General features: G+C 36.6%; 1 protein-coding gene across 1 annotated transcript; it reads right to left on the minus strand.

The window, feature by feature from the left end:
* Positions 1-605: 605 nt before the first annotated feature.
* Positions 606-27378, minus strand: igfn1.3 (immunoglobulin like and fibronectin type III domain containing 1, tandem duplicate 3). The gene is made up of 23 exons (XM_052140546.1): positions 27330-27378; positions 27107-27229; positions 25886-26025; positions 25608-25707; positions 25332-25373; positions 25175-25214; positions 24820-25003; positions 24004-24117; positions 23666-23828; positions 22900-23172; positions 21914-22357; positions 21471-21595; positions 21132-21273; positions 20719-21012; positions 20229-20525; positions 19902-20081; positions 19687-19815; positions 19242-19550; positions 19042-19127; positions 18723-18915; positions 17988-18284; positions 13844-14170; positions 606-1504 (listed from the first exon to the last, which is right to left on the minus strand). The coding sequence occupies exons 1-23, from the start codon at positions 27376-27378 to the stop codon at positions 606-608; spliced, it is 4950 nt and encodes a 1649-aa protein (XP_051996506.1).
* Between the last annotated feature and the right edge of the window lie 492 nt (positions 27379-27870).

Here is a 27870-nt window from a genome sequence, read left to right on the forward strand (position 1 = left end):
AAGTTGGGAGGAGAGGCTTGCCATTTCTGCCTAGTTTTAAGGCTAGGAAGATAGTCCCTTATAAACCTGGACTAGAATCAGTCTGCTAGGACCTGGGAATGTCTCCAGTGTCGGCAACTTAACATCTCTGATTCAGGGTAAATTACTTGAGGCAGAGCTCCATCAGGCCGCCTCATGATGAGACTACTTGGTGTCACTGGGTCAGCATCTGCCATGTTTGATACTTACCCCAAAGGTTTTGAATTTAGGATGGCCTCCACTTCCAGCAAATCATTAAAACTTGCTCAGGTACTTACTGTGAACAAGAACAATTTAACAGATCTCACCTCCCTCTCCCAAATTCCACCAAAGCGAGGTGCCGATGGGGGATTAAAGTGGAAGTTGATCCTATGGCGGGCAAGTTAGGAGTTAGCTATATGTCAGGAACTAATGCGGCATGAGCTTCCCCCAACTCCCTTTCACCTCCGCGGAAGTTAGTACCTTAATCAGACAATAACTCTGCTGGTGTCCCTTTCCTCGAGACAAACCTTCTAAGAGCAATGAGGAATGAGTCTGTACTCATACTAGGGAGTAAGTCTAGATGGACTGCTCTCGTGGTCAGACATTTAAAGAGAATACCCCAACTCTTCTCTGTACGTCTTCCGATTTTGACCAGCATGGGTCCAAAGCAGCCCACTCCACAAGAATGGAAGGCAGGTTTGTAAATCTGAATGCTCGCAGATGCAGATCTGCCATCTTAAGGATTGTCGACTGGGTCCTCCACTGTTGACATTCTGGGCAATTGTGTTGGAACCGTCGAACCGTTTACGCCCACGTAGGATCCAGTAATATCTCCGTATTTCCACGAACAACTGTTCTGATCCAGAATGTTGTAACTGCTGATCATAGTGGTGAATGATCAAGTGAGTGACTGGTTGATTAGGATCCAAGACCACCGGATGCAATACCGCATCCTCGATGCCTACAACTCTCCTGAAACGACCTCCTATTCTTATCAGACCACAGGATGGATCCATTTCAGGGGCTAGGGTGATTAGTCGACTTCTGGACCTGACTGACTTCCCATTCTCTAATAGTTTATAATCCTCAGGGAAGGATTCCTGCTGTACCTGTTTGAGGATATGGACATCTGCCTGGCAGTAATCCTCAGCCTCTGGAGGAGTCCCTGGAAATAGGGTAGCTCCAAATTCTCGGGCAGTGACATCCAATAGTTCTTGCCAGGTGTGGTAGTTCCATCCACCAGTGGGGTTAGCAGAGGAAAGTAAGGTATTAAATCTACAGAAGGCTGATTTCCCTATAGTCTTAGTCTTAGGTATTACTGACCATTCCTTGGAATCCTGGAGGAGGAAAGAAGGTCCTTGTGACCACTGGTTTGGCGCAACAAGGTATGGGAGAGGTTTCCCTTTTGTGAGGTCGGCCGCGGGGTTGGCTGCAGAGCTCACATAATGCCAAGACCACTTATTCGTCAGCTCCTGAATCTCAGCGATTCTGTTCTCCACAAAGACTCAGTAGTGACAGGACAGGATTTAACCACTAGAGGACTGTGGTATAGTCTGTCCACAGGGAAATAGACTTGATACTTAGGGTCAACTCTGTTTCCAGTAACTTAGACAACTGTGCTGTGACTAGACTTCCACAGAGTTCCAGCTTTTGAATAGAGTGAGCTCTTTTAGGAGTGACACGGGAGCGTGCCATAATGAAGGACAGATAGGTCCGACCTTCCTGGTCGGTAGTTTGGAGGTAAGCCTGCTCAGAGGCATCCGAGAAGATATGTACCTCATGAGTAGCTCCATCCATCCTAGCTTCAGGAGGAACATAAGTCTGTGAAAAGGTAATACAATGAAGGTATCAGATTTCTTTCTCCCACGCATTCCAGGACATAGTCAGTGAACCAGACAATGAAAACCTAGATCACCTCTATAGTGTGTTCACAAGAACTGGGGTAAAATTTGGTTTAATATCTCTTTTACGGAAGCCCTGAACGGCAAGCTGAAAATAAAACTAAAAACAAAACTTATTTTGGTTTAAGGTGTTTTCTTTTCTTTTACATTTATGCATTTGGCAGACGCTTTTATCCAAAGCGACTTACAGTGCACTTATTACAGGGACAATCCCCCCAGAGCAACCTGGAGTTAAGTGCCTTGCTCAAGGACACAATGGTGGTGGCCATGGGGTTTGAACCAACAATCTTCTGATTAACAGCTATGTGCTTTAGCCACTACGCCACCACCATCCCATTTTATTTCTTTCATTAATTCTTTCCTTTTTTTATTTATTTATACCGCATTCCTTTTTTTATTTTTTCTCTCTTCAAAAAAATTTTTTTTCTTCAAAAAAAAAATTCTCTTACATTTTTTTTCTCTCTTCAATTTTTTTTCTCACACTTCCAAAAATGTTATTTCTCTCTTTAAAAAACATTTTTTTTCTCTTCAAGAATATTTTATTTTCTCTCTTCAAAATAAGGAATGCGGTACCAACATTGGCCACATGGTGCCACTACCAGTAAACATATAATCTAATGCTTTTAATGCTTTCTCTGTTGCTCTACGTCATGTGCAGACTTTCATGGTGAAATTTTATTATAATAATATATTTTAATATAAAAAATTGTCTACGCATTTGAAACACACTACTGCAGAAGTGAAGAGTTCCAGACTGTCAAATAAATATCCAAATATTGTCTAAATATGAGCCAGTGAGTTAAGCCAATGTAAAATGCTCATCCCAAACAAATTGGTGAGGAGTGAGCATTCATCTATAGTATCGCTCCCCGGGTTCCGCCGGGGGGGACGGACGATTTTTATTAAAATATATATTTGATAAAATATGCTCTAATTTTACATTTATTGGTTTTAATTATTAGTAGTTTAGCAACTTATTTCATTCTCGGGTGTTAGGGGTTCATGGTAATATTAATGCATGAGTCAGTTGACTAAACGCACATTCAACCGGACAACTGCAATGGAGATATAACGGGAGATACTTTATGTGATTGAAAGAGACTTTTATGAAAATACGTTTTTAAATATAATTGTATCACATTAATACATTTTCCGCCCAGTTTATCAAAATTAAATGTTTAAGCTGAAATAATTAAGATGTTTACATATTATATTAAGGTAATGTCTTGTGTGAATGAATGAAGTTGCTAAACTACTAATAATTAGAACCACAAAATGTCAAATTAGACCATACATTATTTATAGCGTGTATTTTACCTGGCGCCTATGAACACGCATAGAGGTTACGTCCTTTACTATAGTAACATTAAGGGATGTGTGCGCTCTTTCATGATCATCCATTCATTGGTGAAAAAGTAAGGAATCATTTTATTAACATTATTACATACTGAGATCATACTAAACAGTGGTATTTTTTTAAACAACATCACCCCTCAGCAATTTTATATTTTATATTATTTTATTTTTTTTATTATAATTAAATTTCACCATGAAAGTCTGCACATGACTAATTGCAACAGAGAAAGCATTACAATCATAAGATTACATGTTTACTGATAGTGGCACCTGATGGCCAAGGTTGGTACCGCATACCTTTTTTGAAGAGAAAATGTTTTTTTTTTTTTTGAAGAAAGATAAAAAAAAAAAAAAATTTTGAAGAGAAAAAAAAAATTTGAAGAGAGAAAAAAAAAATGTTTGAAGAGGATAAAAATGCCCGGTATGCCAGATTACCAGTCCAGCCCTGGGTATCTGCCTGGTGACAAGAACAAATATAGGTCTGCACATCTAAAGTATGTCCCATAATTTTTGAAACATTGCCACTGTCACACCAAAAATTGCTTTGCACGATAATAGTGCTTGCTTCACTGTAGAAATTGTTTGGACAGTGTCAACATAGAGGTTATTAGAAGTGTTTTTTTGAAGCCATATGTCAAGAGCATTTGTGGTCACTGGAAATATTGTAAAGCATGTTGCACTTTGGAAGCAATAAAATAAAGGGGTTTTGCCCTTTTCTGAAACAAAAACAAATTATTTGATAAACTTCAATTAGATTTAAAATGGAAGCATTTTCGTTAACTCGAAATGGAACATTTTTGGGAAAATAAGTAAAACTAAGTAAAATTGCAACTGAACTTGATCACAAAGACTTTTCGATTTATGGAAATACTGCAATAATATGCAAATGATTTCAGCTTCATGGTGGTGGGCAGTTGATGATGAGGCACTTTACGTTTCATTGCATGATTTGTTGCCTCTCAAACTTGCCCATGTTCATCAAGCAGGTAAATAATGGGGCTAAATTTAATACTGTAACCACAAAACATGCCCTCTGTACCTCCAATAATCAAATGTTTTCAGTCTATAAATCATTCACCTTTAACCTTCGCATTTCAAGAGTCTCTCCAGACCACTTGATCACTAAGGTCTCAGCATCAATTTAAAGTATCACAGCTGATGACAATATTTTTCTTGCACCTTTCAAAGATATGAACTCCTGCTGTGCTGATGATTAATTGAAATATCATCTGTTTCTTGAGCAGGGTCCAAATTCTCTTCCAAGAACCAATCTCTGCATGACTTCAGTGCAATCAGGAGATTGGCCAGCCAGTGTATAGCAGTGATTCTCAACCATGGGCACACACACTCGAAAGACTAGTTGACTAGGTCCTGGGGGTGAATGAAAACAATTTGAATTCTCAAAGTCAAACTTATAAAACAGAAATCCTACCTGACTGTTATCATTTTTGTTGTCCTCTATGACAGGAGAAGTCAGCAGGTGTCACTCATATTTTGGCTCATAGTGTGGAGATCAACACATACCACTGTGTCAATTTGCTCTCATGTTTACAACATTATAGAAATCTAAACAGTAGTTTTTGAAAAATCTTGCTTTCTTTTGTTTATAAATAATAATAATAATAATAATAATAATAATAATAATAATAAGCTGGTTTTAACCAGTCCTGTGGTGAAAGAGATATATTTTAGATAACATTAAAATCATTACCCCCCACACTTTTGGTAGCAATGCATTTTCTCATAAAAAAAAAAAAAAAAAATAGAAGAAATAAAAAAAAAAAAAAGAAAGAATGAAAGAAAGAAAAGAAAACACCTTAAACCAGCCAAGTTTGTTTGACCAACCAAACCAACTGAAGACCTGGAATTAAATAATAAATAAAACATATTTGTCTATATACAGTACTGCTATGTATATATATATTTTTTAAAGAATTGTTTTATATACTAGACTGTCACTCTGAAACACTCCTTCACACACCTTAACCCTGCTTTTGACCAATAAGGAATATTAAGATTCTAATTTATGCATCTCAAGTAATAAAAAATGTCCTTGTATGTGTGACGTTATAGGTTTCCCTCGGCCATCCATTTTGGGCTTAAAGCAGGTTGCACAGTCATTTGATAGGTCACATGCCATAAACATGATCGTCCAACCATAAATGTCATGATGTTCTAATAAATCACAAAGTGATTTATTTGCACGTTGCACTTTCCTCAACAGCTCAGAAAGATTGATTTAGAGTTGCACTTAAAAACATTTCAAAGTAGATGCAAGAATGAATCTCTCTAAAAAATAAATACAAAATAAAACATTCAGATGAAACCTTCTCTTAATCGGAGCAACTCTTCAACCCTTTTTGCAAACTGGACATGTCTGCAAAAAGCTCTTGCATTATGGCTTAATAAACTAAATATTTTATTTGTGCAATATCAATAATGGAAAAGTTGGGTGAGTGTGTATTATAAGATCATTTTTCTGAAGTTGTTTCACAGTGACTATGAAGCAGATAATGTTTGGCTTGTTAATATAGTGTTAATCTTGTGTTTATCTAACATACCTGGTTGCATATTTGGCCCCTGAATCCACCGAGACACAGACACTGCTCCTTTCTTGGCACAGACGAGAAAGTGGTCCACTGACTGGACGCGTTTGAAATCAGATGCCTGATGCAGAAGGGGTTCGTTTTTATTGGCCCATGAAGGCCGTAAAGCATGCTAGTGTTAACCCCAGTCACCTGCCACACATGTTCTTGGCTGGCATTGGTAGGTACATTGGCTGCATCTGAAAGTTAAGGCAGCTGCCTTGCTGCCTCACTGCACAGTCAGTCAGTGACTTCGAAGGCATGCATTTTGAGTATGAAGGTACTTCGCAAGGACACTGATTTCAGGCTGTCTGCCAAGACACCATAATAACAGTCTAATGATCTAACACAAATTCAAGTAAGCTTTAGAGCTAACCAAGGAAATATTCAGTAACTATGATGCTTAATTCTTGGTAGAAATGGAATTAAAATTTTAGATAACTTTTTTTTTTACCATTCTACAAAAATATTGTATGTGTGCTATTTATTTTCAAGCTTATTAAAGTATCATGGCATTAGCTTAGCAACATGTTAACGGCTAACTCAACTAGACAGATGCCTAAGTAGGGAGTAGATGGCAAGACAGCTCACTAGTCTTTGAAACTGAGCTAAAATGTCACTGCCAAATGTGTATGCATCAAATAGGACCAAGACTTCACAAGGTAGTAAACATATTTAATGATTTTCAACTGTGAAATTATTCATTTTAAATCCTCTGAGCAACTGACTCCCCAGTCCCATTCATTAATCTTTTATCAAAGTTAACTTTAATTGTAAAACAATTTAATCATGACATTCTATTGAAATATATATGATGATGTATTTCAATTGATGCAAAATTCATAATACACACACTATCACTCTATTTATGACCTATTAAATTAACAATGAGTGTGCACTGCAGAGTTTGGTCATGATAAAATACAGCACATTTGAGCAGTTTGTATACTGAAATCCTCACATGTTAGTGTCAATACAAAACCAATAAGAATGTACCAGTGTATGCGGTGGGAAATGTTTTTGGGATTAGCAAAAGGTTAGATGCACATAGGTGTCTGCTCAAGAAGAGATACCACTATGTTTTGTCTTAACAGTGGTTGAGTTATTCCTGAGCAAGCAAATAAAACATTCTTAACAAATCTACAACACATGGTTGGTTAAGATAAACAAACCGAATGTCACTAAATCAACTAAATGAATCAAATGAATCAAACCTACTGTGCAAATCCACTTCATACACAAACAACATCTACATTTTACTCATTCATGCATTAATCGGTTAATTGAACTGCTTAATTTATGATTGTTAGTTTGTGAAGTTCAAACATTTACTTCCATATTGTTCCAGGCATACTTGCAGTCTGAGAAAGCAAATTGCAAAACTTCCAAACTGAATTTGATTAAAAAAAAGACATAATTTCTGGACTCCTGCAAATATGAAAGCAGCTTAAGATATTGACCAGCTGTCAAAAACACTAATTTTCCACAATGATTTGGGCAACAGTTATTAGCAATAGCCAGGGCAACAGTAGATTGGTAATTAACTTACTAAGGGTCTAAATGAACTCCTCTCGCTAAGCTCTGCTTAACAGTCTGATTGTCCAAGACGGTGTCTCATAAACCTAATAAATCCTGGAGGAATTTAATAGCAATATCCCTCTTTCACAAACTTAACTGCCCCAGTAACTGCCAGGGAGAGACCCCACATTCAGTGAGATGGCTCCCCCTACAGGCAGGTGAGGAAAGCATACAGAGGCTTTGGTGAGATAAAATGATCATTTCACATGTAGCTTAAAGATTTAGAGTGATAAAGATGTATTTGTACTTACCTAAGTGACATACAAATCAAATATAAAAGATAATCATTAGTGCTTAAATTGTGACTTAGTGCCCATTTATGCCACAACTAGACTAAGTTGTAACGTACGTATAGCTGATGCAACTGACCCCAGGGGAGGTCACCAAAATCTAGTTGTGAAATGAGCGCCTTTCAGCTGTACAGGATGTAATACAGCGAAGTGGAATGCATATTTTATGGACTTCAACCCCCAACCAAACCTGAACCTAACCATTAATGGAGTCAAAATTAAATGTTGGGGAAAAAGAGCAACCTCCGAATCACACTCGTCTGATTAAGCGAACACGAGTACTTCCTGGTTTGAACGTGGATACAAACCCGGGTCTCACATTGCTGAAGCAATGCGCCGCCGGTCAAGCATACCGACTTCCTGTGTGATCATGTTGGCCAGTCAAAATGGTCAGTAGATAATTTTATTCAAACCAAGAACCTTCAGTCACATCCTTCAATTAACGACTTTTCTTTAATGGGTCACATTGGTGGTTTCATTACAACATGGCTATACAATGTTTTGTAAACCTCAAGGTTATCACTGACAATCTCTTGCTTTAAGTTTTTTTTTAACTGCCACTTTGGAGTCTCTTAGTGGTGGCAATTATAATGGCTCACATCCAAAGGCTCATTTTATAATTTCATCGGATGAAAGATGTGCAATAAGTTCTTCTTTAAGTACCTGTCATAAAACAGATTTGGTGACGAGGTCCAAGTTTCAACAGAGCAGATTGGGGTTAACATTTTGGTATAGTGTATCAATCATCGCAGCAAATCCAATATATCAATTTCATTAAGTGGCTCCTAAGATGCCAAGCACCAGGTTCTTATAAGGACAGGGATGATTTGCTGAAAACTCCGTCCAGTGAAACCAAATTTATTTGATTTTCACCACAAGCTAGAGGCAGGGAAATGTAATGACACATGTTTTTAAGGTCCCCACTAGGAAAACCAATACATTCTGACCGCTGTCAGGAGAGGATGAACATAACTTTTGATAAAGGACACCTTCGGGGGCAAAACTGACTCCTCTGCAGGAAAAGAGATTTTTGCACATCTTAATGCGAAGCAACTCAAAGCGAAAGGGCTAAGAAAACAGAATAATCCTGGGAAGTTTAAATAGCTTTTACAATCTTTTAGCAGCTTTTGCAATCTTTAAAAAAAAATGGGCAGGGTTGTGGAAAACATATTGCATTGTAATTTTTTAAAAATATTTTACCTAGTGTATCGATATTCTTCTCATACCAAGGAACAATATTTTAGTGAGACATTTTACATTGATATTTCTGGGAAATATGTAATTGATCATCAACAAATCCTTAAGGCAAGTTGAGTCGCTCGGGAGCAACAGTATATCCGTAATGCATCCAGGTAGCAATTTTCAATCATGCAATTGCAGCTCCTGTCTATCGAAATGGATACAGACCAAAATCTCCAAGATTATGTTCAAATAACATATTTCAAAACAGCAATAAAACTTGACAATAATGGTAAATTGTTGTTCTTTAGCTGAACACACACACACACACACACACACACACACACACACACACTCAGTTGTGTTTCCATGTTTTATGGGGACTTTCCATAGACATAATGGTTTTTATACTGTACAAACCCAGGTGAAAAAGACGTACAATTAAGTGTATTAAAAATGTACATAAATATGTTTTTAGTACAATACAAATATAATGTAATGCATTTTTAATACACTTAATTGTACGTCTTTTTCACCTGGGAACTTTATATTCTATCCCCTAAACCTAACACAACCCCTAAACCTAACCCTCACAGAAAACTTTCTGCATTTTTACATTTTCAAAAAACATAATTTAGTATGATTTATAAGCTGTTTTCCTCATGGGGACCGATAAAATGTCCCCACAAGGTCAAAAATTTCGGGTTTTACTATCCTTATGGGGACATTTGGTCCCCACAAAGTGATAAATACACGCTCACTCACACACACACACACACACACACACACACACACACACACACACACACACACACACACACACACACACACACACACACAAATGCCAGTTTTCAGGCTGGTACAGCTAATGCATGTGATTTCAAGACAATAGGACAAGCTTAGAATGTAATTCAATGCATTCAAGTCCTCTTGGGAAGTTCATACTTACAAGGTTGGGTGTTGTAAATGTAAGCTCAAGTGATTTTAATCAGAAGAATGTTCCTTTTTTTTTGCATATATTTCTTTCTTGTTTTTTCCCCCGCTTACAACGAAAGGAAGCTTTTTAGCACTAATGCAACAAAAAGTAAGAGCAAAGCCATGCATTAAGTGTGTAATTGATCTGTGATCTATATATTTAATCATTGTCTTGCTGGCACATTTAATGATGCAGTGTAGTTTAATTACACATGTCTGTCGCCTCATAAACCAATTCTTCATTAACAGTACAAAAAATAATTACAAACTAAACTGGAAAGTCAAAATCCACTTAATCGACATGCCCTCAACTCGGAAAGCTGGGCCTCAAAGAAAACTTTTCCACTAGTAATAAAGATTTTGTGGTGATGTTTGAGTGCTCAACTCATAAATCCGATCTTTCCGACAATACTTAAAGGGAGAGTTCACAAGATGTCACCGCAGTTGAGGTATTCAAATCAGCCGAATGGGACATCTATGTTTGATACTCTATGCTCTTCTGTTTGTAAACAAAACTGCGCTTCCATTTTTGTAGTATTTCACGCATCAGTTCTCGCATTAACTTGCCAACACACTTGACCTTGACCCTTGTGAATCTTTAATAAAACTAAATTATTTTAAATATTGATTCATTTCTTAGCATTCGCTTCAGAAGACATGAATTAATCCACTGGAGTTGAACAGATTACTTTTATGATGGCTATATGTGCTTTTTGGAGCTTCAAAATGTTTGGCACCCATTCGCATGCTTTTTATGGACCTACAGAGCTGACATATTCTTCTATAAATCTTAATTTGTGTTCTGAAGAAGAAAGAAAGTCATGCACATCTGGTATAGCATGAGGGTTAATAAATTATGAGTTAGTTTTCCTTCTGGGTGAATTAAACCTTTAAGTCACCAAAAGTAAGCACCAAGTTCAAAAGTAGAGGAAATTGAAACAAAGATCACAATATATCACAGTTTTGAATAATCATGCAATAAACTTAAAGAATCACAATATTATCACATTGTGACACTGATGTCAATACAATATCGCATTACCAGCTCCCTCTTGATTATCTCCAATATAAAACAAAATAAAATGTGCGCAATGCAGATATGAAAAAAATCTGAAGAAATACCTGGACTATGATGGGGGATTACAAACTGTTGATTAAAATTTTAAAAGTGTTTGCATACTATAAAATTCCCTAAATTCTCATGAATGTGCAATAAGTTGGTCAATGTTACGGTCTCGCTCACCTGCACCGTGGATCGTGTCGTCTGCACCATGTTTCGTGTCGTCTGCCCCGTGTTTTCTGTTTCACCCGTCACTTTCCATGTCACGCTCCCTTGTTGTCCACCCCATGTTTTCTGTTTTACCATTCACGCTCCCTGTCATGTCTTTCTTGTTGTCCGCCCGTGTTCCACTGTCTCTGTGAAAACTACACTTCCCTTCTTCCCGTCGTTTCCGGCCCTGTCTGCGTGTTATTGTCCGCACCTGTCTGTCATTTTGTCATTACCGCGTCTCTTTATTTAAACCCCGCTGTTTCCCCTTCCCTTTGTCGTGCGTTAACGTTTCGTGTTGAATGTTGAGAGTTCATGTTCTCGTATGCATCTTGTTCCTTGCTCATGTTCCCAGCTGTCTGTTTATTCGTTCGAGGATTTCCCTGCCTCTTGTAGATGTTCGCTGACTGTTCTCTCGTTGTATGTATCTCGTGTTTAGTTTATTTTTCCCCTCGTGGATTTTTATTTTGTTCCAGTGTTTGTGTTCTTTTTATTGTTGATCAATAAACCGCATTTGGATCCGAACCACCCGTCTGTCTCTTCCTCACATCATTACAGCCAAAAATGCATATTTTAATTGAATATACTGTATGACGTTAAATGCTGTTTCTCTAAATAATAATATCATGCATTTTTGTGCGATTTAAGTTCTTAAATAGTGGAGCTATCTCCTAAAAAACATTTTATAAACCTGAGGACTCTGACTGGTTCATGAATACATTTTATTGAGGCAGCCACCAACACGGCTGAGGACAATCTGAAAGTTCTGAAAGTATAGTTTAAAGGATACATTACACAATACAAACCAACAAAATGTATCTAATGTTAATCTATTTTACCATACACTATTCCAAATGTATTCCATACACTATACCATAACCAGGCAGGTGCATGGTGTATTTAGGTTTATAAAGCACACTTTTGTTTATATTTATTACTTTGTGTAGTATTAGGTCACTGTTGCTACCGTTCCCGAATGTGTTGTGGAGTGGTGGCGGTGTAGTGGTCTAAAGCACATGACTGTTAATCAGAAGGTCGCTGGTTCGATCCCCACAGCCACCACCATTGTATCCTTGGGCAAGGCAATTAACTCCAGGTTGCTCCAGGGGGATTGTCCCTGTAATAAGGGCTCTGTAAGTTGCTTTGGATAAAAGCGTCTGCCAAATGCATAAATGTAAATTTATCCATACAAATGATAGCCAGAAACCACATGACAAAAGGTTATTTGTCCTGAAAATGGTTTTAATAGTTACTTTACTAGTTTGCTTTCAATAAAAGTTTTAATGCACATATTGTGCATAGTATACACAGTTGTAGTGATAGATATTTTAAGAAGGTTATTGTACATTTTATTGCTTTGTTCTGCATATGTACTCAAGCCTAGAATGTGAAAGAAGCAAGAAAGTTAATGTCTTTCAATGCATTTATTGCCAGACTCCATGATTCAGCATTAAACAATGTTAGGTGCATGATATTTTTATGATATCAGCAATGGAAAGCACATAGTGTGTATATTGTCTCTTTTTGTTGTAAAGTATTACCATGAATTCTGTTTACTGACAGATTTTCCTATATGTCCACTTGGTGTTTGACAAACTACTAAGGCAATATCCCTGTCTGCAGATCCATGTCCAGCTGTCTAATTTAAACCTGACTCAGTCTCTCTCTGACCCCAAGTATGTGCTGCCAGGTTCACACATTTCCCTTTTACTACTAACATGTGCTTCTGTCTCTGTAGAAGAAAGTTAATACTGGAAGGCTGTAAAGCCAGAACCAATGACAAGCCTATCCGAAATAAAACATGCTTATGATTTTTCTAACATTTTGTGACATTTATTTGAAAATTGCCTCCGAGTTACATATTTTCTCCTGATTTAAGATATGTTTTTACCATAGGGGAGAATTCAGCATTTCTTAATGTCAGAGTGGAGTGATTCTTTATGATCATGGGTCACAGCCAACTTCAAATATTTACAAGGAAAGTTACTGCACAACACTGACATTTGCGAGCAGATTTACTAGCTATTAGGAACAAATGTTGATTGTTTTCACATTTAAGTGTTCAAAACCTTTGCCCCATTGTGGTCACATAAAACAATACAGTATAAGGAAAATGGTTCTAATAATAGGACCAGAAAAATAAAGCTTTAGATAGATTTTTTTTGTCATAAATGCATGACTTTATACAGAAAGTCTACAATAGTCTATAATGTTTAATGCACTCATTTGAATTCATACTATTTTGCTTACATCCATAATGACAAAACAGATACATGCATGCAATAATCAAATGACAAAAAGTTGCACAACTCTTCTAGCAAAACAAAATACTGTCGCTATTAGACATAATCAAATCTGCATATGAGCAGGTCATATTAGTACATTAAATATTTATGATATGGTTTTCAATTCCAATGACACCTTTAAAATGAAGACGAGTTGCTTCAAGATGGCACACTGATAATTCACTCTGAAACAGACAAAGAAAAGCTAAAGTTATTCCTCAAACTAGTTTAGTCTTCTTACTAACTTTCATAGGCAGTAGAATGGCACTTGAATGCACTGCAAGCTGCTTTGGATTGAAGCGCCTGGCAAACGCATATGTGTTAATGTAGCTCAAACCTTTGACATATCAGACTGATATAAAAACCATTGTGATGAAACTGAAGCAAGTTCTTAAGCACAGGCATTTCAAACATTCTAAAAACATACCTCGGATTGTCAGCTGTGTGGTGCATTCAGCGCGGCCTACAGAGTTTTCCGCCACTACTTTGTAATCTCCGTTGTCTTTGGCACCAACTCTCAAGATAAGCATGGAACAGACACCACAGGTGTTAGAAATGTAGTAGTTGGGGTTCGTGTTGAGGCTGATGTTGTTGCGGTACCAGGTGACATGAGGAGTTGGGTCGCCTCTCACTGCACAGCTCATGTAGCACTCATATTTCTCTGGGCTAGTATGTGTCTTTAGTGGAACCGTGAAAATTGGCGCAGATTCAAAGTTGCAAGGTTTGGATGGGGCTAAGTTTAGACTGAACTTTTCTGCAGGATATAAGATGTAACAGTAAAATGTAAAATTTAGTTCCAGTCCTTTATTTTGATTAGCAAAAATATGTTCCAAAAGTATTAATATAGCTAAAGTATAATAGCATTGAGACACTTCTCTATTTTGGTTACATTTTATAATAACAGTACATGAATAATCATGAATTAATACCTGAATTAATAGTTACTTCTGCATTAATTAATGATGAGTTAAGGAATGGACTAATCAGGAACTAATGAAAAGCTAACATTAACTACAACATGAGCAGGGTTGGGGAGTAACGGAATACATGTAACAGGAATATGTATTTAAAATACAAAATATAAGTAACTTTAATCCACTACAGTTACAATTTAAATTGGTATTTAGAATACAGGTACATTCAAAAAGTATTTTGATTACTGAAGTGTTTTGCATTTTATTGTCATTTGTTTAAATGAATATTTAGTCCTTTCAGATGGAAAAATGTATACATATAAATGATGCGATCCAAAGTGTATTTGAACAGTGGTGAAACACTTTCTTATGATGTGTTGTGCTTCATACGAGCAGACAGAGAAGTACATTTGAAGTTTGGAGCAGAAGAAATAGAAATAAACATTGTGTAAATTGTCATGTGAACAATTAGCCTTATGCTAAGCTAAAATGCTATTTCTAGCCATTTTGCATGCACATGTTACCAGTCACGATTGTATTTTTTAATCAAGAAAATTTACATTGGATCATAATGAATTTTTTCTAGTAAGACCTTTGATATTAGGGCAAAAATCGTTATCTTGATAATATTTTTTTATTGTTTTCCTGTAAAAATATCGAAAAATCCGTAAAACAAGATCAATTTTATTTAGCTTGTTTTAGAAACAACATAAAACAAGATAAGATATTTAGATTTTTCAGAGAATGTATTTTTAGCATGCCTATTTTTCGACTGTACTGGCAGAGTTTTTATAGTCAAAACTAGTGAAAAAAAATCTACCAGTGCTGAAGTTATCCAATGTATTTAAAATACGTTACTGACCTTGATCAGTTTAACAGAATATGTTACAAATTACATTTTACAGCATGTAATCTGTAATCTGTAGTGGAATACATTTCAAAAGTAACCCTCCCAACACTGAATATGAGGTCAACTTAATTACATGTCAGTTCATGTTTGTTAGTTAATGCATTAATTAACAGTATGAAATAACTAGATCAAACAGGCTTTATAAGAAAGAATGGTACTTCAACCTTTAATTAAATATTCATATATAATATTATCAGAATGTAAATATTTTGTACATTTAGCTGTCTGCTGTTTCTCCACAAACGACACAGAATGACGCAGCATAATTCTGCCATTTTTGGACATACAAATTCAGAAAAACACACAAATAATGATGATCACCAATAATTTTCTCCCAACCGATTTTACGTTAATCTCAGTCCCTTTCGCTTCATACTCACTCTACCACTTAATTCACTCATCCAAACCATAGATATGGGAAAGGTTGTCTAAGTTGATGGATCAATATTTGTTTTTGTTATATATATATTTCTCAATATTTTCATGGTTACTTTGAGTTTCATCAGAACTCAAAATCAAAATTTAGAGTTAGGTACAGTTTGTTCTAGTTGTAGTTCTAGTTTTCAATTTTAATGGACTTGGACTTGTTCCAGCCGAGTACATGACATTTGTGATGCAATGAAAAAATAAATAAATGACAAAACAGAAATTAATGAACACATCTCTGTCGGCATGCAGCTGTATTAGCCCCTGAAGTCATAAATGTAGCCAGAGATGTTTCACTGTGTTAAAGGAAACACATGCACACACACATTCACACATAAAGATGGGTATTGTCAGCGACCAATTCACTGTCAGCGACCAATTCCTTCCACTTCCAGGCGGCCGAGCTCCTCCGTCCCCTGGAAGACGGCCATGGCTGCTCCGCTGGGGTGGATGGTAGTGGCGAGAACTCCACTATGGTGTATCCCTCCTCCTTCCCGGGTTTCGGCACCAGTGTAAAGGGACCAATGGAAAGGAGGAGGCAAGAACCGGCTTGACAATATAAATTATATTTTAATGGTAAACTGAACCAAAAAGACACAAACATCAACACACGATGGTAGGCTGCCCCTAAACATTCTCTCTCTCTCTCGCACCACTGTCCGCTGTTGGCATTTATCCCTCTCGGAGGCTTGATATATATATATATATATATATATATATATATATATATATATATATATATATATATATGAAAGGCATAGAGGTGTTAATTCATCATCATTCCAAGACTTGGTGGGGCACATCATTATTAAGTCACATGAAATAACGTCAACTGATGACTTGTTAATGCAGCATCATGTCATGACTTTACTTGCACATCATTGTAAACTTACTATCAACTACGCAAGTACTCCACTATTATTCATCATAGTTAAATCACATATTAGCTAGCATCATTTGGTTTGTCAAGAGGTAAAAGCTGAGATGTGGACATGGTCTGCGAATGAATGACGAGTTAACAGAGTGGAAGGATCCATTGTGGTAGGGTGAGTATGAAGAGAAAGAAATGGAGAATCACCCTCTCCACTTTCATTCATCTGCAGAACAAAGATTTTTAGAAGAATATCTCTGCTCTGTATGTCCATAAAACAGTGAATGGTGACCAAAACTTTGAAACTCCAAAAAGCAAATAAATGCAGCATAAAGGTATCCCATACGTCTCCAGTAGTTTAATCTATTTCTTCTTAAGTTGTTCAATCGGTTTTTGGTGAGATCACACCAAAATATAACCCATAGCACTCAGTACATATATAAAGCACTAGAACGTGTAATCAAGCTTGAAATCATGATTGTAACTTGAGACTGTAATGGCAAGATGTACAGTTAAAAATTAGTTACATTTTGTTCTGTTCACCGAAAACTGACTGGATCACTTCAGAAGACTACTTGAGTCATTTAGATTACTTTTATGCACTTTTTAAAACTTCAAAAATGTTGTCCCCATTCACTTGCATCATGCATTTTATGGGTCTACAGAGCTGATTCTCCTAAAAAAAATTGTGTTCTGCAGACGAAACAAAGTCATACACATCTGGAATAGCATGAGGGTGAGTAAATGATGAGAACTTTTCCTTTAATATGTTAAAAATTTGATAAGGATGATCCATGTATGTAAATTATCCAGAATGATCCAGCATTATCCAGTGATGTTTGTGGCGAAACAGAAGACAAAGCAAAAGTTATATATATATATATTTTTGTATTATTACCATAGTTAGCTATGCACATTTACTTAAAGGTTTAAGTACTTCAAATTCTTTCATCTAAAGCCTGTTTGATTTAGTTTATTTCCTCTCTCAACAGTTACCTTAAAGCTGGAAATGGAAAACTCAGAGTAGAGCTGGAACAGCATGGTTATATAACACTTTCTGTGCATTGTTTGGTGACACACAAAGCTTGATGCTTTGGCTGCTTTTAAAATTTTTGTTGATGGAGAAGAAATGTACTGTACGAACTGGCAAATATTTTTCTCAAACATAACTTACTTGATATTAACATCTTGTGCATAGGATTGTTGAATAAAACCAATATTACTCTTGCAGTCAGGTGTTGTACTGAATATCAGAACAATATTCTATATTGATACTGATAAACAGTACAACATCACTCTTACGATGATACTATGATACTGCTCTTGATACATGATCTTACGTGAGATACTGCTTAAATACAGTATATGCTATTTAGAACAAGAATCTGAAAGTGCAGATTCATTATTCTTCATCAAGAGTGAACTTAAAAGATAGCATCAGCTAGCTTACCTTTCTTCTTCACAACTCCCCAAGATTGGGACTCAGATGGTTCCGAGAGCCCTATGTCATTTTTGGCATACACTCTGAAGTTATATTCCCTTCCTGGCATAATGTTAACAGCTGTGAAGTTGTTATTGAACAAACGGTCAGCCACTGTCTGCCAGGTGCGTTTGATGGAGTCCCGATTCATCACCATGTAGTGCAGGTGATCATCCCGTTTCTCATCAGGAGATGGGTCCCAGGAAACTGTCAAGGTGCCAGGGACATTTTCTTCCAGCTTCACTGGACCAGGTGGTTTAGGATCATCTGTAAACATGCCACATATCCATACACACAATCCATAATATTCCTCAGTATTATGTTGGTGTTTTTTGCAAATAGTATATGTCTCTTGGCCAGCATCTTTTGTTGGTCCTGGAAGAACATTCCTGTCAAACAAACATACAGTTGTCCTAATCCCAAATTTAACCATTAACTACTCATGAAGTCTTGTCACATTTGATAAGAATATTGTTGAAGCTTGAACATCCCTAAACCTAAAATTATTAATTATTTTTTATTAGATTGCCGCATAGACAGAGTCCTTAGGAAACCTCCAAGGAACCCTTTCAAAAGTGTTGCTCTCTGCGGGACATTAGGTATGGGTGCCTAGAGGTATTTTATAAAATCTGATTGTTGATAGGAATGTTGTTCCAGGATAACTTTAATTATGTTTAAGACCTGAAACACTTACTGCTATCTCACCTGTAACTCTGATCTCAACACTGAATGTCTCCTGACCTACAATGTTCTTGACAATGATGGTGTAGATCCCAGTATCAGAACGCTCGGCAGATGGAATTAGGAGCTGAGATGTCCAATCTGCATTACTCACAGTTACACGTTTGGACACAGGCATTCCATCTTTCTGCCAGATTATAGCTGGCGTAGGGGATGCCTGCCAATGAGAGTTATTATTTTGGTATTTGAAAGTCAGAAAGAAAGGTACTTGAGGGTATGCTAAGGTCTATTCAGTTCATAACCACACCTCTACCATTTTGTAATGTAACAGGCATTGTGATACCTCAAAGTTTATGTTGATCCTAGCAGTATTTTCTGCTCTCACAACCATAAAGCTCTTCATTTTGCGATCAGTGAAATTTGGCCGTACTATAAAGAGAAGTTTTCAAGAGTGCATGTAACTTTTTAATAATAAATACCTGTTTTAAATGGGAGAGACTGCAACAATAATACACTTTTTCAAACTGTATATTCATATTATACCAGGTGGGGGCATGGCAATGATATAGTTGTCCAGATCTTGGGGTTCCCCATCACCTCCTTCATTGGTTGCAACCACTCTTACCCAGTACATGGCCATAGATTTAAGACTAAGAACTGTATAGGAAGTTGAAATGAGGGGGTTCGAGTTGCAGCGACCCCAATCTGTGTTCTCAGCTGGCCTTAATTCCACAAAATACCCCTTAGCTTCATCTTGGACTCCGTCCTCTTCCTTTGGTTTTGTCCAACTCAAAGACAATGACGTATAGGTTGAATCAGTCACTCTCAGATCAATTACTTTTCCAGGGGGTTCTGAAATCACAGATACAAGCTCAGTTGTAGAATTATTTTGTGTTCTTGTTTCTTTGGCTTTTATGATCAGATTAAGAACATCTTACTGTTTTTTGACAAATTAATTGTGCTAATTATGTAAGTGCCACAGACTTACTTTTAGGATCTCTGGCTATCACAAATTCTGAGGGTGGGCTTGGTTCTCCAGCACCAGAAAAATTGATGGCTGACACACGGAATTCATATTCCATTCCTTCAACAACATCTTTCACATCATATTGTTTGCCTTTTTGGATAACAATATTTGAAATAAGCAGTAGTAAAAATATATGTTTTAAAGAAATAACTTTCTTTATACACAAAAGAATCAACCTTTGATTGGCTGGTCATGGGGGTTCACTTGACCCCATAAATTACTGCCTCTTTTTCGTTTCTCCATATTATAACCAACAATGTTGGTTCCACCAGTGTTGGTTGGAGGGGACCATGCCAGAGTGATGCAGTTCTTGAAGGCACTGACCACTTTGGGTGAAGAGGGTTGTCCAGGATATGCTGTAACAAATGAGTCACTTTTAAATGATCCTAATTATCAATCATTAGAGGTTATACCATAATACAGTGACCTCTTAAGATTGTCCAATAATCTGAGAGATCATTAGAGCCAATTTTACAAAATAGAGATGTAAATTGATATCTCACCTTTGGTTCCAGCCTGGATGTCATCCGTCTCAAAACTGTCACTGGTCCCCTCTGCAGTTATGGCCCTGATCCTATAGCAGTACCTTCTTCCATGATCCACATCAGTGTCCTTGTAATGGGGTACTCCAGGGATTTTTCCAATCTTCATCCAGGTGTTGCGTCCGATCTGGTTACGCTCTATGTTGTAGTTAATAATAGGACAACCTCCATCATCCTTTGGGGGCCTCCACTTGAACTCCACACAGGATGCTGATGCTTCTATTACCTCAGTAGGTCCCATTGGGTTGGTTGGTTTATCTGCAATACAAAGGAAGAAATACAAATTACTGTTGGTCTTTGCTCTTCAAGATGGAGTATAAATTGGTGAATGAGTTGAATAATATTAACAAATTACATTGAGGAATGGTTAATTTCAGTGAAGACAATCATTAAGTCAATGTTTACTGCATTAAAACAGAGTACATAATATTATGGGCCTTCATATACTAACCTAGGACAATCAGTCTTGAAAGGGCTTCAATAGTTCCGAAATCATTCTTGAGCTTGAGCTTTATTTCTCCACTGTCTTTGCGTTGACACTTCATAAGTAAAAGGCGACTGTGACTGGAAGACCTTTCAATCTTGACATGATTGTCCTCAAGCAGCTCCTCACCTTCATTATACCACTGCACTTTCATTGGTTCACGACCCACAAAGTCCAGTTTGAAAATTGCATTTTGACCAACCTTAATGATCACAGGCTCTGAAAACTTAGCCAAGTCATCTGGATTCAGTCTTGGTGGGTCTGAAACATTAATGTACAATAGAAAAAAAAAGTATTTTGTTTTTCCTATGTCTTGGTAATCTAAAGTATCTCTGTGTTTGACAATTATAATTAACAAACAGTGATTAATGACAAAATACCTTCCACGACCAATATTGCTTCCGTTTTACGTCCATCAGCCTCAAATCGATACTTTCCATTGTCGTCATCTGTGCAGTTAGTTACGATTAATTTATGGACTGCCCCATCTTTGATGATCTTCAGATCATCTTTGGCTGTAATCTATGCAGATATTTCAACAAGGTTATTACTTACTGACCTCAATCACTTCTACCTTTTTATTTTCAAATTATTTTTTAATTTCTAATTTTTAGATATACAGTAAGTGTATTACAGTGGCAGATGGGGTAGATAGCTCTTAGACTTGAGCTTGGAGCATTATGTTTAGGGTGCTGATGGGTTTTGTTTTCAATGTTTACCTCTTTTCCATCCTTATACCAAATGCCATCACAGTTCTCACAGCTTAGCTTGCACACCAGTTCAGCTGACTGACCAATGATGGCATAAACATCAGACAGTCCACTGGTAAAGTGAACACCTGGGTCTGTAAAACAGGTATATTGACAATAGATCAGAGGTTGGTGTTTCTTCTTATGTATTTACACTTACAGTACACTACAAGTCAAAAGTTTAAACACATTTACTCATTGTTTATTATTAACATTTTCCTAATTTTAGAATTATAGTAAAGTCATAAAATCTATGAAATTACAAATGGAATTATGGAAATTTTGTAGTGACCAGTGTTATGCACATAAGTGCACAGTATTGAAAAGGTTCTTGTGAGTTAAAAGTCATCCATTATGGTAACACATGCTATGACCGTTTGGTTACTGTAAGTAAATTAGTACATCCAGCTTACCAATTATGGTGTCTGGCACTAAGGGCCCTGTCCTCACTCTCTTTTTAGGCTCCTCAATGGGTGTCTCTTCCTCTGTGGGTGGTGCTGCTTCCTCTGTTTCAGGTTCTGGATTTTCCTCCTCCACTTCTGGCTCAGGTTCTTGTACGTCTGCTACGCCATCAGTGTCCGGCTTGGTTTCTGGCTTAGGCTTGGGTTTAGGCTTAGGTTTAGATTTTGGTTTTGGCTGTACTGGTGCAGCAGGTACCTTCTCTTCTGGTGGCTCTTTTTCTTTGGCGGCAGCCTCCTCAGCCTCCATCTGCTTGCGCTGGTCCATCCTTTCCTCCCACTCCTTTTGCAGCTTCTCCTGTTGCTCTGCCGCAATCTTTTCCAGGTCTGCACCACCCCCTCCTGCCTGAGTGGTTTTGCGGGCTGCTTTCTTGCCCCTGTTGTTTGGATCAGGGTCAGCTGTTCCAAAGGCAGACCAACATTGGAATGAGGTGTTAATATTCTGGTCCTTCAGTGGAAAACTTGCAGAATATCTACATGGCTCTACGCAGATACGTCCTACTTTCAATGATATAGTGGACTTAAATAGCCATTATGAACAATGGAAGCAATCAGTTTTCTTTTTGTGCTGCTTATTCATAAACTTTTATATTATTCAAATGATAATTTTTGCCATTTCAAATCAAGAATCGTTTATTAATACTCAACATATTTAATCTATATAATTGAGCAATCAATGAATTCAACATTATACAATATAATCATGTTTCTTTCAGTAGAAGCATTTGACTATAATGTGAATAAAGGATTCTAATTGCATAATTGAATTCATGAATCAAAACTGCATCAATAATAAGTGATTATTTGACTATTGAGTTGAATGTGTTGGTTGCATTGATATAATTTAATAGCTATTTCTCTAGGTATGGATCTGCACATTAACATACATATCAGTTCATTAGAAAAATGGTAATGTGGATAATTTCTGAATTTGATCTTACGGTCCACTATTAGCCAGGCATTACAAGACTTCATTCCAGCCACAGCTGCATAGATGCCTTTGTCCACTTGCATACAGTCCTTCACCACTAGCCTATGGATTAGCATGTCCTCAGAGACAGTGATGTCATACTTTTCACTAGGAACCAGAGGAACATTTTTTCCCAACCAAGAGATCTTAGAGAGCGGAGCAGATAAGACACACTCAAACACTGCATCCTGTCTTTCCACAGCCTTCACTTCCCGGATCTTCACCAAGAAGTCCACTATTGGAACTGCAAAGATACATATCACAAAGTTCTCTTTAATTTTGGATACACTTCAAAATGTTTGATCTAAAATTGTACTACATGTGATACCATCTACATTTCTACAAACTGAAAATGCTTTTATTCAGGTCAAAGGAATAATTCACATAATATGAACTTGTAGTGATACCAAATTGTAGCCATTCCTCAAATATTTATTTTTATTATATATATATATATATATATATATATATATATATATATATATATATATATATATATATATATATACACATTTTAAAGGGCTAGTTTACCATCATCAATGACAATTCTGTCATCATGGAACATACTGTGAGAGTAGCTTGGACATCCTCTTGTGTTACATAGAAGAAAATTAGCATTTGAAGATGGTGAGTATATAGTGACAGGCTTTTAATATTGGGGTCAAATAAGCCTTTAATATTGTACTTTAAAAAAGCTAGAAATTGCTAGCTATATTTACTAAATGATTAAAACTCACTTTTGAAGTCTGTGGAGAAGATATTGACCCCCTCAACATCCACTTGATACAATCCAGCATCTTCAGGATTGAGTCCATGAACACTAAAGATGAATTTCCTGCCAACTTGACGCAATGAATGCTTTTCATCTGTGTCGGTGTTGAACGGAACCATAACACCATCCTGTGACACATAATGAATTTGAGAGTACACAATTTAGTTTTTACTTTTACTACATAACAGTGTCAGGCACAATGGTAAAGCGAGAAACAATAAATGCTCTCTCAGTGTGATAAAGTAATAAAAAAAAGATTAGTCCAGCCAGCAACTAAAATTCAAATGTATTTATATTCTTAACCTTGAACAGAAAGATTCTGGAATTGGGATCTTTGAGGTCCATCTCAAATTCAAATTCAGCACATCCTGGCATCTTAATTTCAATGTGTCTCAGACTGGTGAGGTGTTCAACGTACTGTTGGAGAAAAGGCAAGTTAAAAATATAATTTATTTTAAAGAGCTAAATTTACAAAGACATTGCATGCATGCAGTTCTTAAGCCAAAGAGCTGGGTCAGGTATTTCGTACATCACATCCATTATCAACTTTGATTTTATTTCGTGGTTATAATTAAATTATATTGTCAGCATAACAATTGAAAGTTTAATCAGAAAATATAGATGAATTTCTGAATTTTCTTTATGTTGGTTATGTCCTCCTTTTTGCTTTTTTGAAAGCATGCATTCAAGCCAGCATGATCTTCACAAGTTTATGTAAAACCTGATGATCCATGTTATCTCAGCATAATTTGAGAATGTTCCAAAGACCATCTTGTGTGCTTCACTGTAAGCAAGGAAAGCTGACCTTTTGTACAAAGGAGTTAATATAGTCAGTGTCATAAATTTGCATATTTGATTAATGGCCTAGAAATCCTGCAGAAACTTCAATATTTTATTCCATAACCTTTCTGTTTGAATTCAGTTTTGAAGAACAGATTTTCATTATGGTCTCAGACTTTTGGAGCTCAATGTATATACTGCATATTTCAACATTAATTATTTTTAATAGGTTTGACCCTATAATTAAGCCTTAGCAATAAATCAATAACTAACTGTTTAAATTAATTTACTTAAACAATAGGTAATGATTTTTGACTTTTGAAATAATTTGCATTGTACCTTCGACTGTTGCACTTCCATCTCCATTTTCTTCTCATTCAGTTTCTTTAACATCCAGCGAAAGTCTGTCACTCCGTATTCAGTGCAGATGCGCTCATAGTCTTTCTTATCAGCACTCAGCAACAGTTCCCAGAATTTCTCATCTACTTCTCCATCTTTCCTCTCCTCTTTTGGGCGTTCAGCTCTGATAAACAAAAATTCTCAATGAATTAGAGCATACCTTCTTAGGGTCCCCTCACTACCATCATTGTTGGACACAGCTGTGTATGCATGTCAGCAAAGTGATACAACAATAGGTGTTTTGTTTATGCAAGGTGTGCTAGTATCATCATTAGCATGATTATCAAGAACTTACCGAGTCCTCAGGGTCTTTTTAAAATCGGTGGCTGCTTTCTCTCGTTGTTCTGTAAAGTAGAGTTGCACTATTCATCTTTATGCTATAGGCGTGGTCGTATTTAAAATGTGTTTTTTGCTCATTGCTTGACTTATTCAAGACTTAAATACCAACAGACCTAATCGTGACTCCTGCATTGCTTTGCTCTTTTTGAATCCAACTGAAACAACAACAATAAAAAATAAAACCTTATATTATATAAATCATGCACAGCATTGTAAAAGTCAGATATTAAATATACCTAAAATTATTAAACAGACAAATCTATTAAAATTAAGAGTTGAAAACGGATTCACCAGATTTATTTGTACTTGCTTCTTGCCACAAATGTCCCAGGTGCTGTACAACTGGTAGTTTTGTACTGAAACTATGACACCAGTTCTGTTCTACTGACCTTCAATCACATTGAGTGTGACAGTGACCACAGCACGTCCAAATTCATTAATAGCAAAACACTTGTAGGTGTCTGCTTGATCAACTCCAACATTGGGCATCTAATAAATACAACATTGTTTCAATTAATATATTTTCAAATACAAGTATTACAAGAGAAAATGGCAGCAAGGTTTTAAAAATGGAAGCTGTTGCTTTTAAAACCATATTATTACACTTTGTAGGTGTTTACATATTCTTATTTACTGTTATTATGCAAGTTGCAGACAAGTATAGCACCTGTAACTGATGTTCTTCTGCGATTGGATCATACAAAACAATGTATCTTTCAGGATCAGATGTATCTCCATTGTTTCGAGCCCATGTAATGGTTGGTGTTGGATCTCCAGTAACAATAGCTTTGAAAAATGCAAATTTTCCTGTAAAATTGTTGAACACAGTCAATGAAATGTTGCTGAAAAATACAACCTCGTCTCATAGAAACATCTTACTATATCTAATATTTTGCTAAATAATATTTACATGGCTTGTTTTACATATTATATCAGTTATTTCACCCTGTTCCTCAAACAATGCTGTCTTATCATATCAAAACTCTTTATGTACATGTACGTAATTTGTGTACACTATAGTACATGACTTTTAAAGCAATACATTTTAACGTTGCGTCACATAACTAACATTTATAAGCTTGTTCAAATGCAATCAGTTTATGTGGTAGCTCAACTGATAGCGCATTGCACTTGCGATGCAAAAATTGCCATAGAAGCACCACAAAATTAAGATGTTACTTCATTAATTGCATTTTTATGTCAAATTTGGTTTTTAAGATACTATCCATTTGGTTTAGGTTTAAGGTAGGGATAGTTGATTTCAATCTTGATATGTAGTTGATTAACATTCAAAACCTCCTCAAAATGTATGAGCAATATGCGTAAGGAGCAACATAAAATACAGTTTTGCAGAAATGTTGCCACAGTCATGTAAATTTCATTAATTTATTTTATGATTAATTAGTACTAAAGAAACACTATATTGTCAAAGTATATAAACACCAGACCCACATGCGATTGATATGCTGTCAATAAGAAGAAAAAAAAGGGTAGGATACTGACACACAAGCATTAATGAGATCATGCATTGATGTTGGGTGATGGAACCTGGCTCACATTCAGTGCTTCAGTTCATCGCTACGGTGTTCAGTGGGGTTCAGGTCTGGGCTTTGTGAAGGCCAGTCAAGGTCTTCTACACTAGACTCAGTAAATAATTTGCTATGGACCTTGATTTGTGCATAAGGGCATTGTCATGTTTGAGCAGAAAAGAGTCATTCACAAAACTGTTGCACAAAGTTGGAAGCACACAATTCTCTAGAATGTCAATGCATGGCGTAGCATTACAAATTGTCTTTACAGTAATTAAGGGGCCTAGCCAAACATGTTAATAAGAAGGCAGTGTTCACATACTTTGGCCATGTAGAATGATTTGGTTGAGCTGCTTTACCTTCTTGAATAGTAAGGGCAATAGGTTTGCGGGTGAAGTCGGGGTGGCTTTTTCCTGCTGGGATTTCTTCCACAAACTGGGTGATCATAACCCCTGGAACTCTAGATCGCTTTCTAATGGCCACTGATAAAATAAAAAGAACACAAAGTTTAAACCTTTGATACAGTACACATGAAATAAATGGATTTGTAAAATATCAAAAAAATTTTTTGAATATATCTACCTTGCCCAGCGGCAGTGGGTTCCTCATCCTTACTTTTCCTAAACTTCATATTGACATGTGGAATTCAAACACACCTATCCTGTGGGATGAATTATATTTGAGATCAGTAATCATCAATTGGTAGAGCTTGGCATTAGCTATGCCAAAATCATGGATTTGATTCCCACACAACACACAAACTTATAAAATCTGGCTTATGAAGTCTGCCAGATGCTTCAATGTAAAATTATTCTGGATGAGCTTTGCTGACTTGCTGCAGATAATCTTCCAAGTTCTGATATAATTGTGAAATTAGGGCAAAGTTTAAGATTTTGTAGCATTTGAAAGCATTTTAGAATTTATTGTAGTTTTTCAAATGTGCTAGACGTGGATCTGATGAAGACCTGACTCTAATCAGGTCTGTTCCTTGGGGCACAGACCTGATTAGGCAGGGAGAATGGAGCTTAGAAGCTAAGAGCTGTTGTCAGCTTTTCTCAGTTGCAATATGAAGACTCCAGCTGTCTGTGATGTAATTCACAGGGCAGTCACAGAGAAAAAGCTT

This window comes from Xyrauchen texanus, chromosome 13, assembly GCF_025860055.1.
Source record: "Xyrauchen texanus isolate HMW12.3.18 chromosome 13, RBS_HiC_50CHRs, whole genome shotgun sequence".
Lineage (NCBI taxonomy): Eukaryota > Metazoa > Chordata > Actinopteri > Cypriniformes > Catostomidae > Xyrauchen > Xyrauchen texanus.

Excerpts from the sequence above, each read along its gene's own strand:
- igfn1.3 (XM_052140546.1), bottom strand. The coding sequence starts at position 27,378 with ATGAAGTTTAGGAAAAGTAAGGATGAGGAACCCACTGCCGCTGGGCAA. Across the intron at positions 25,004-25,174 it reads AAAAAGACCCTGAGGACTCG|AGCTGAACGCCCAAAAGAGG; the intron begins GTAAGTTCTTGA and ends TTTGTTTATCAG. Across the intron at positions 24,118-24,819 it reads TGGAAGTGCAACAGTCGAAG|TACGTTGAACACCTCACCAG; the intron begins GTACAATGCAAA and ends TTTCTCCAACAG.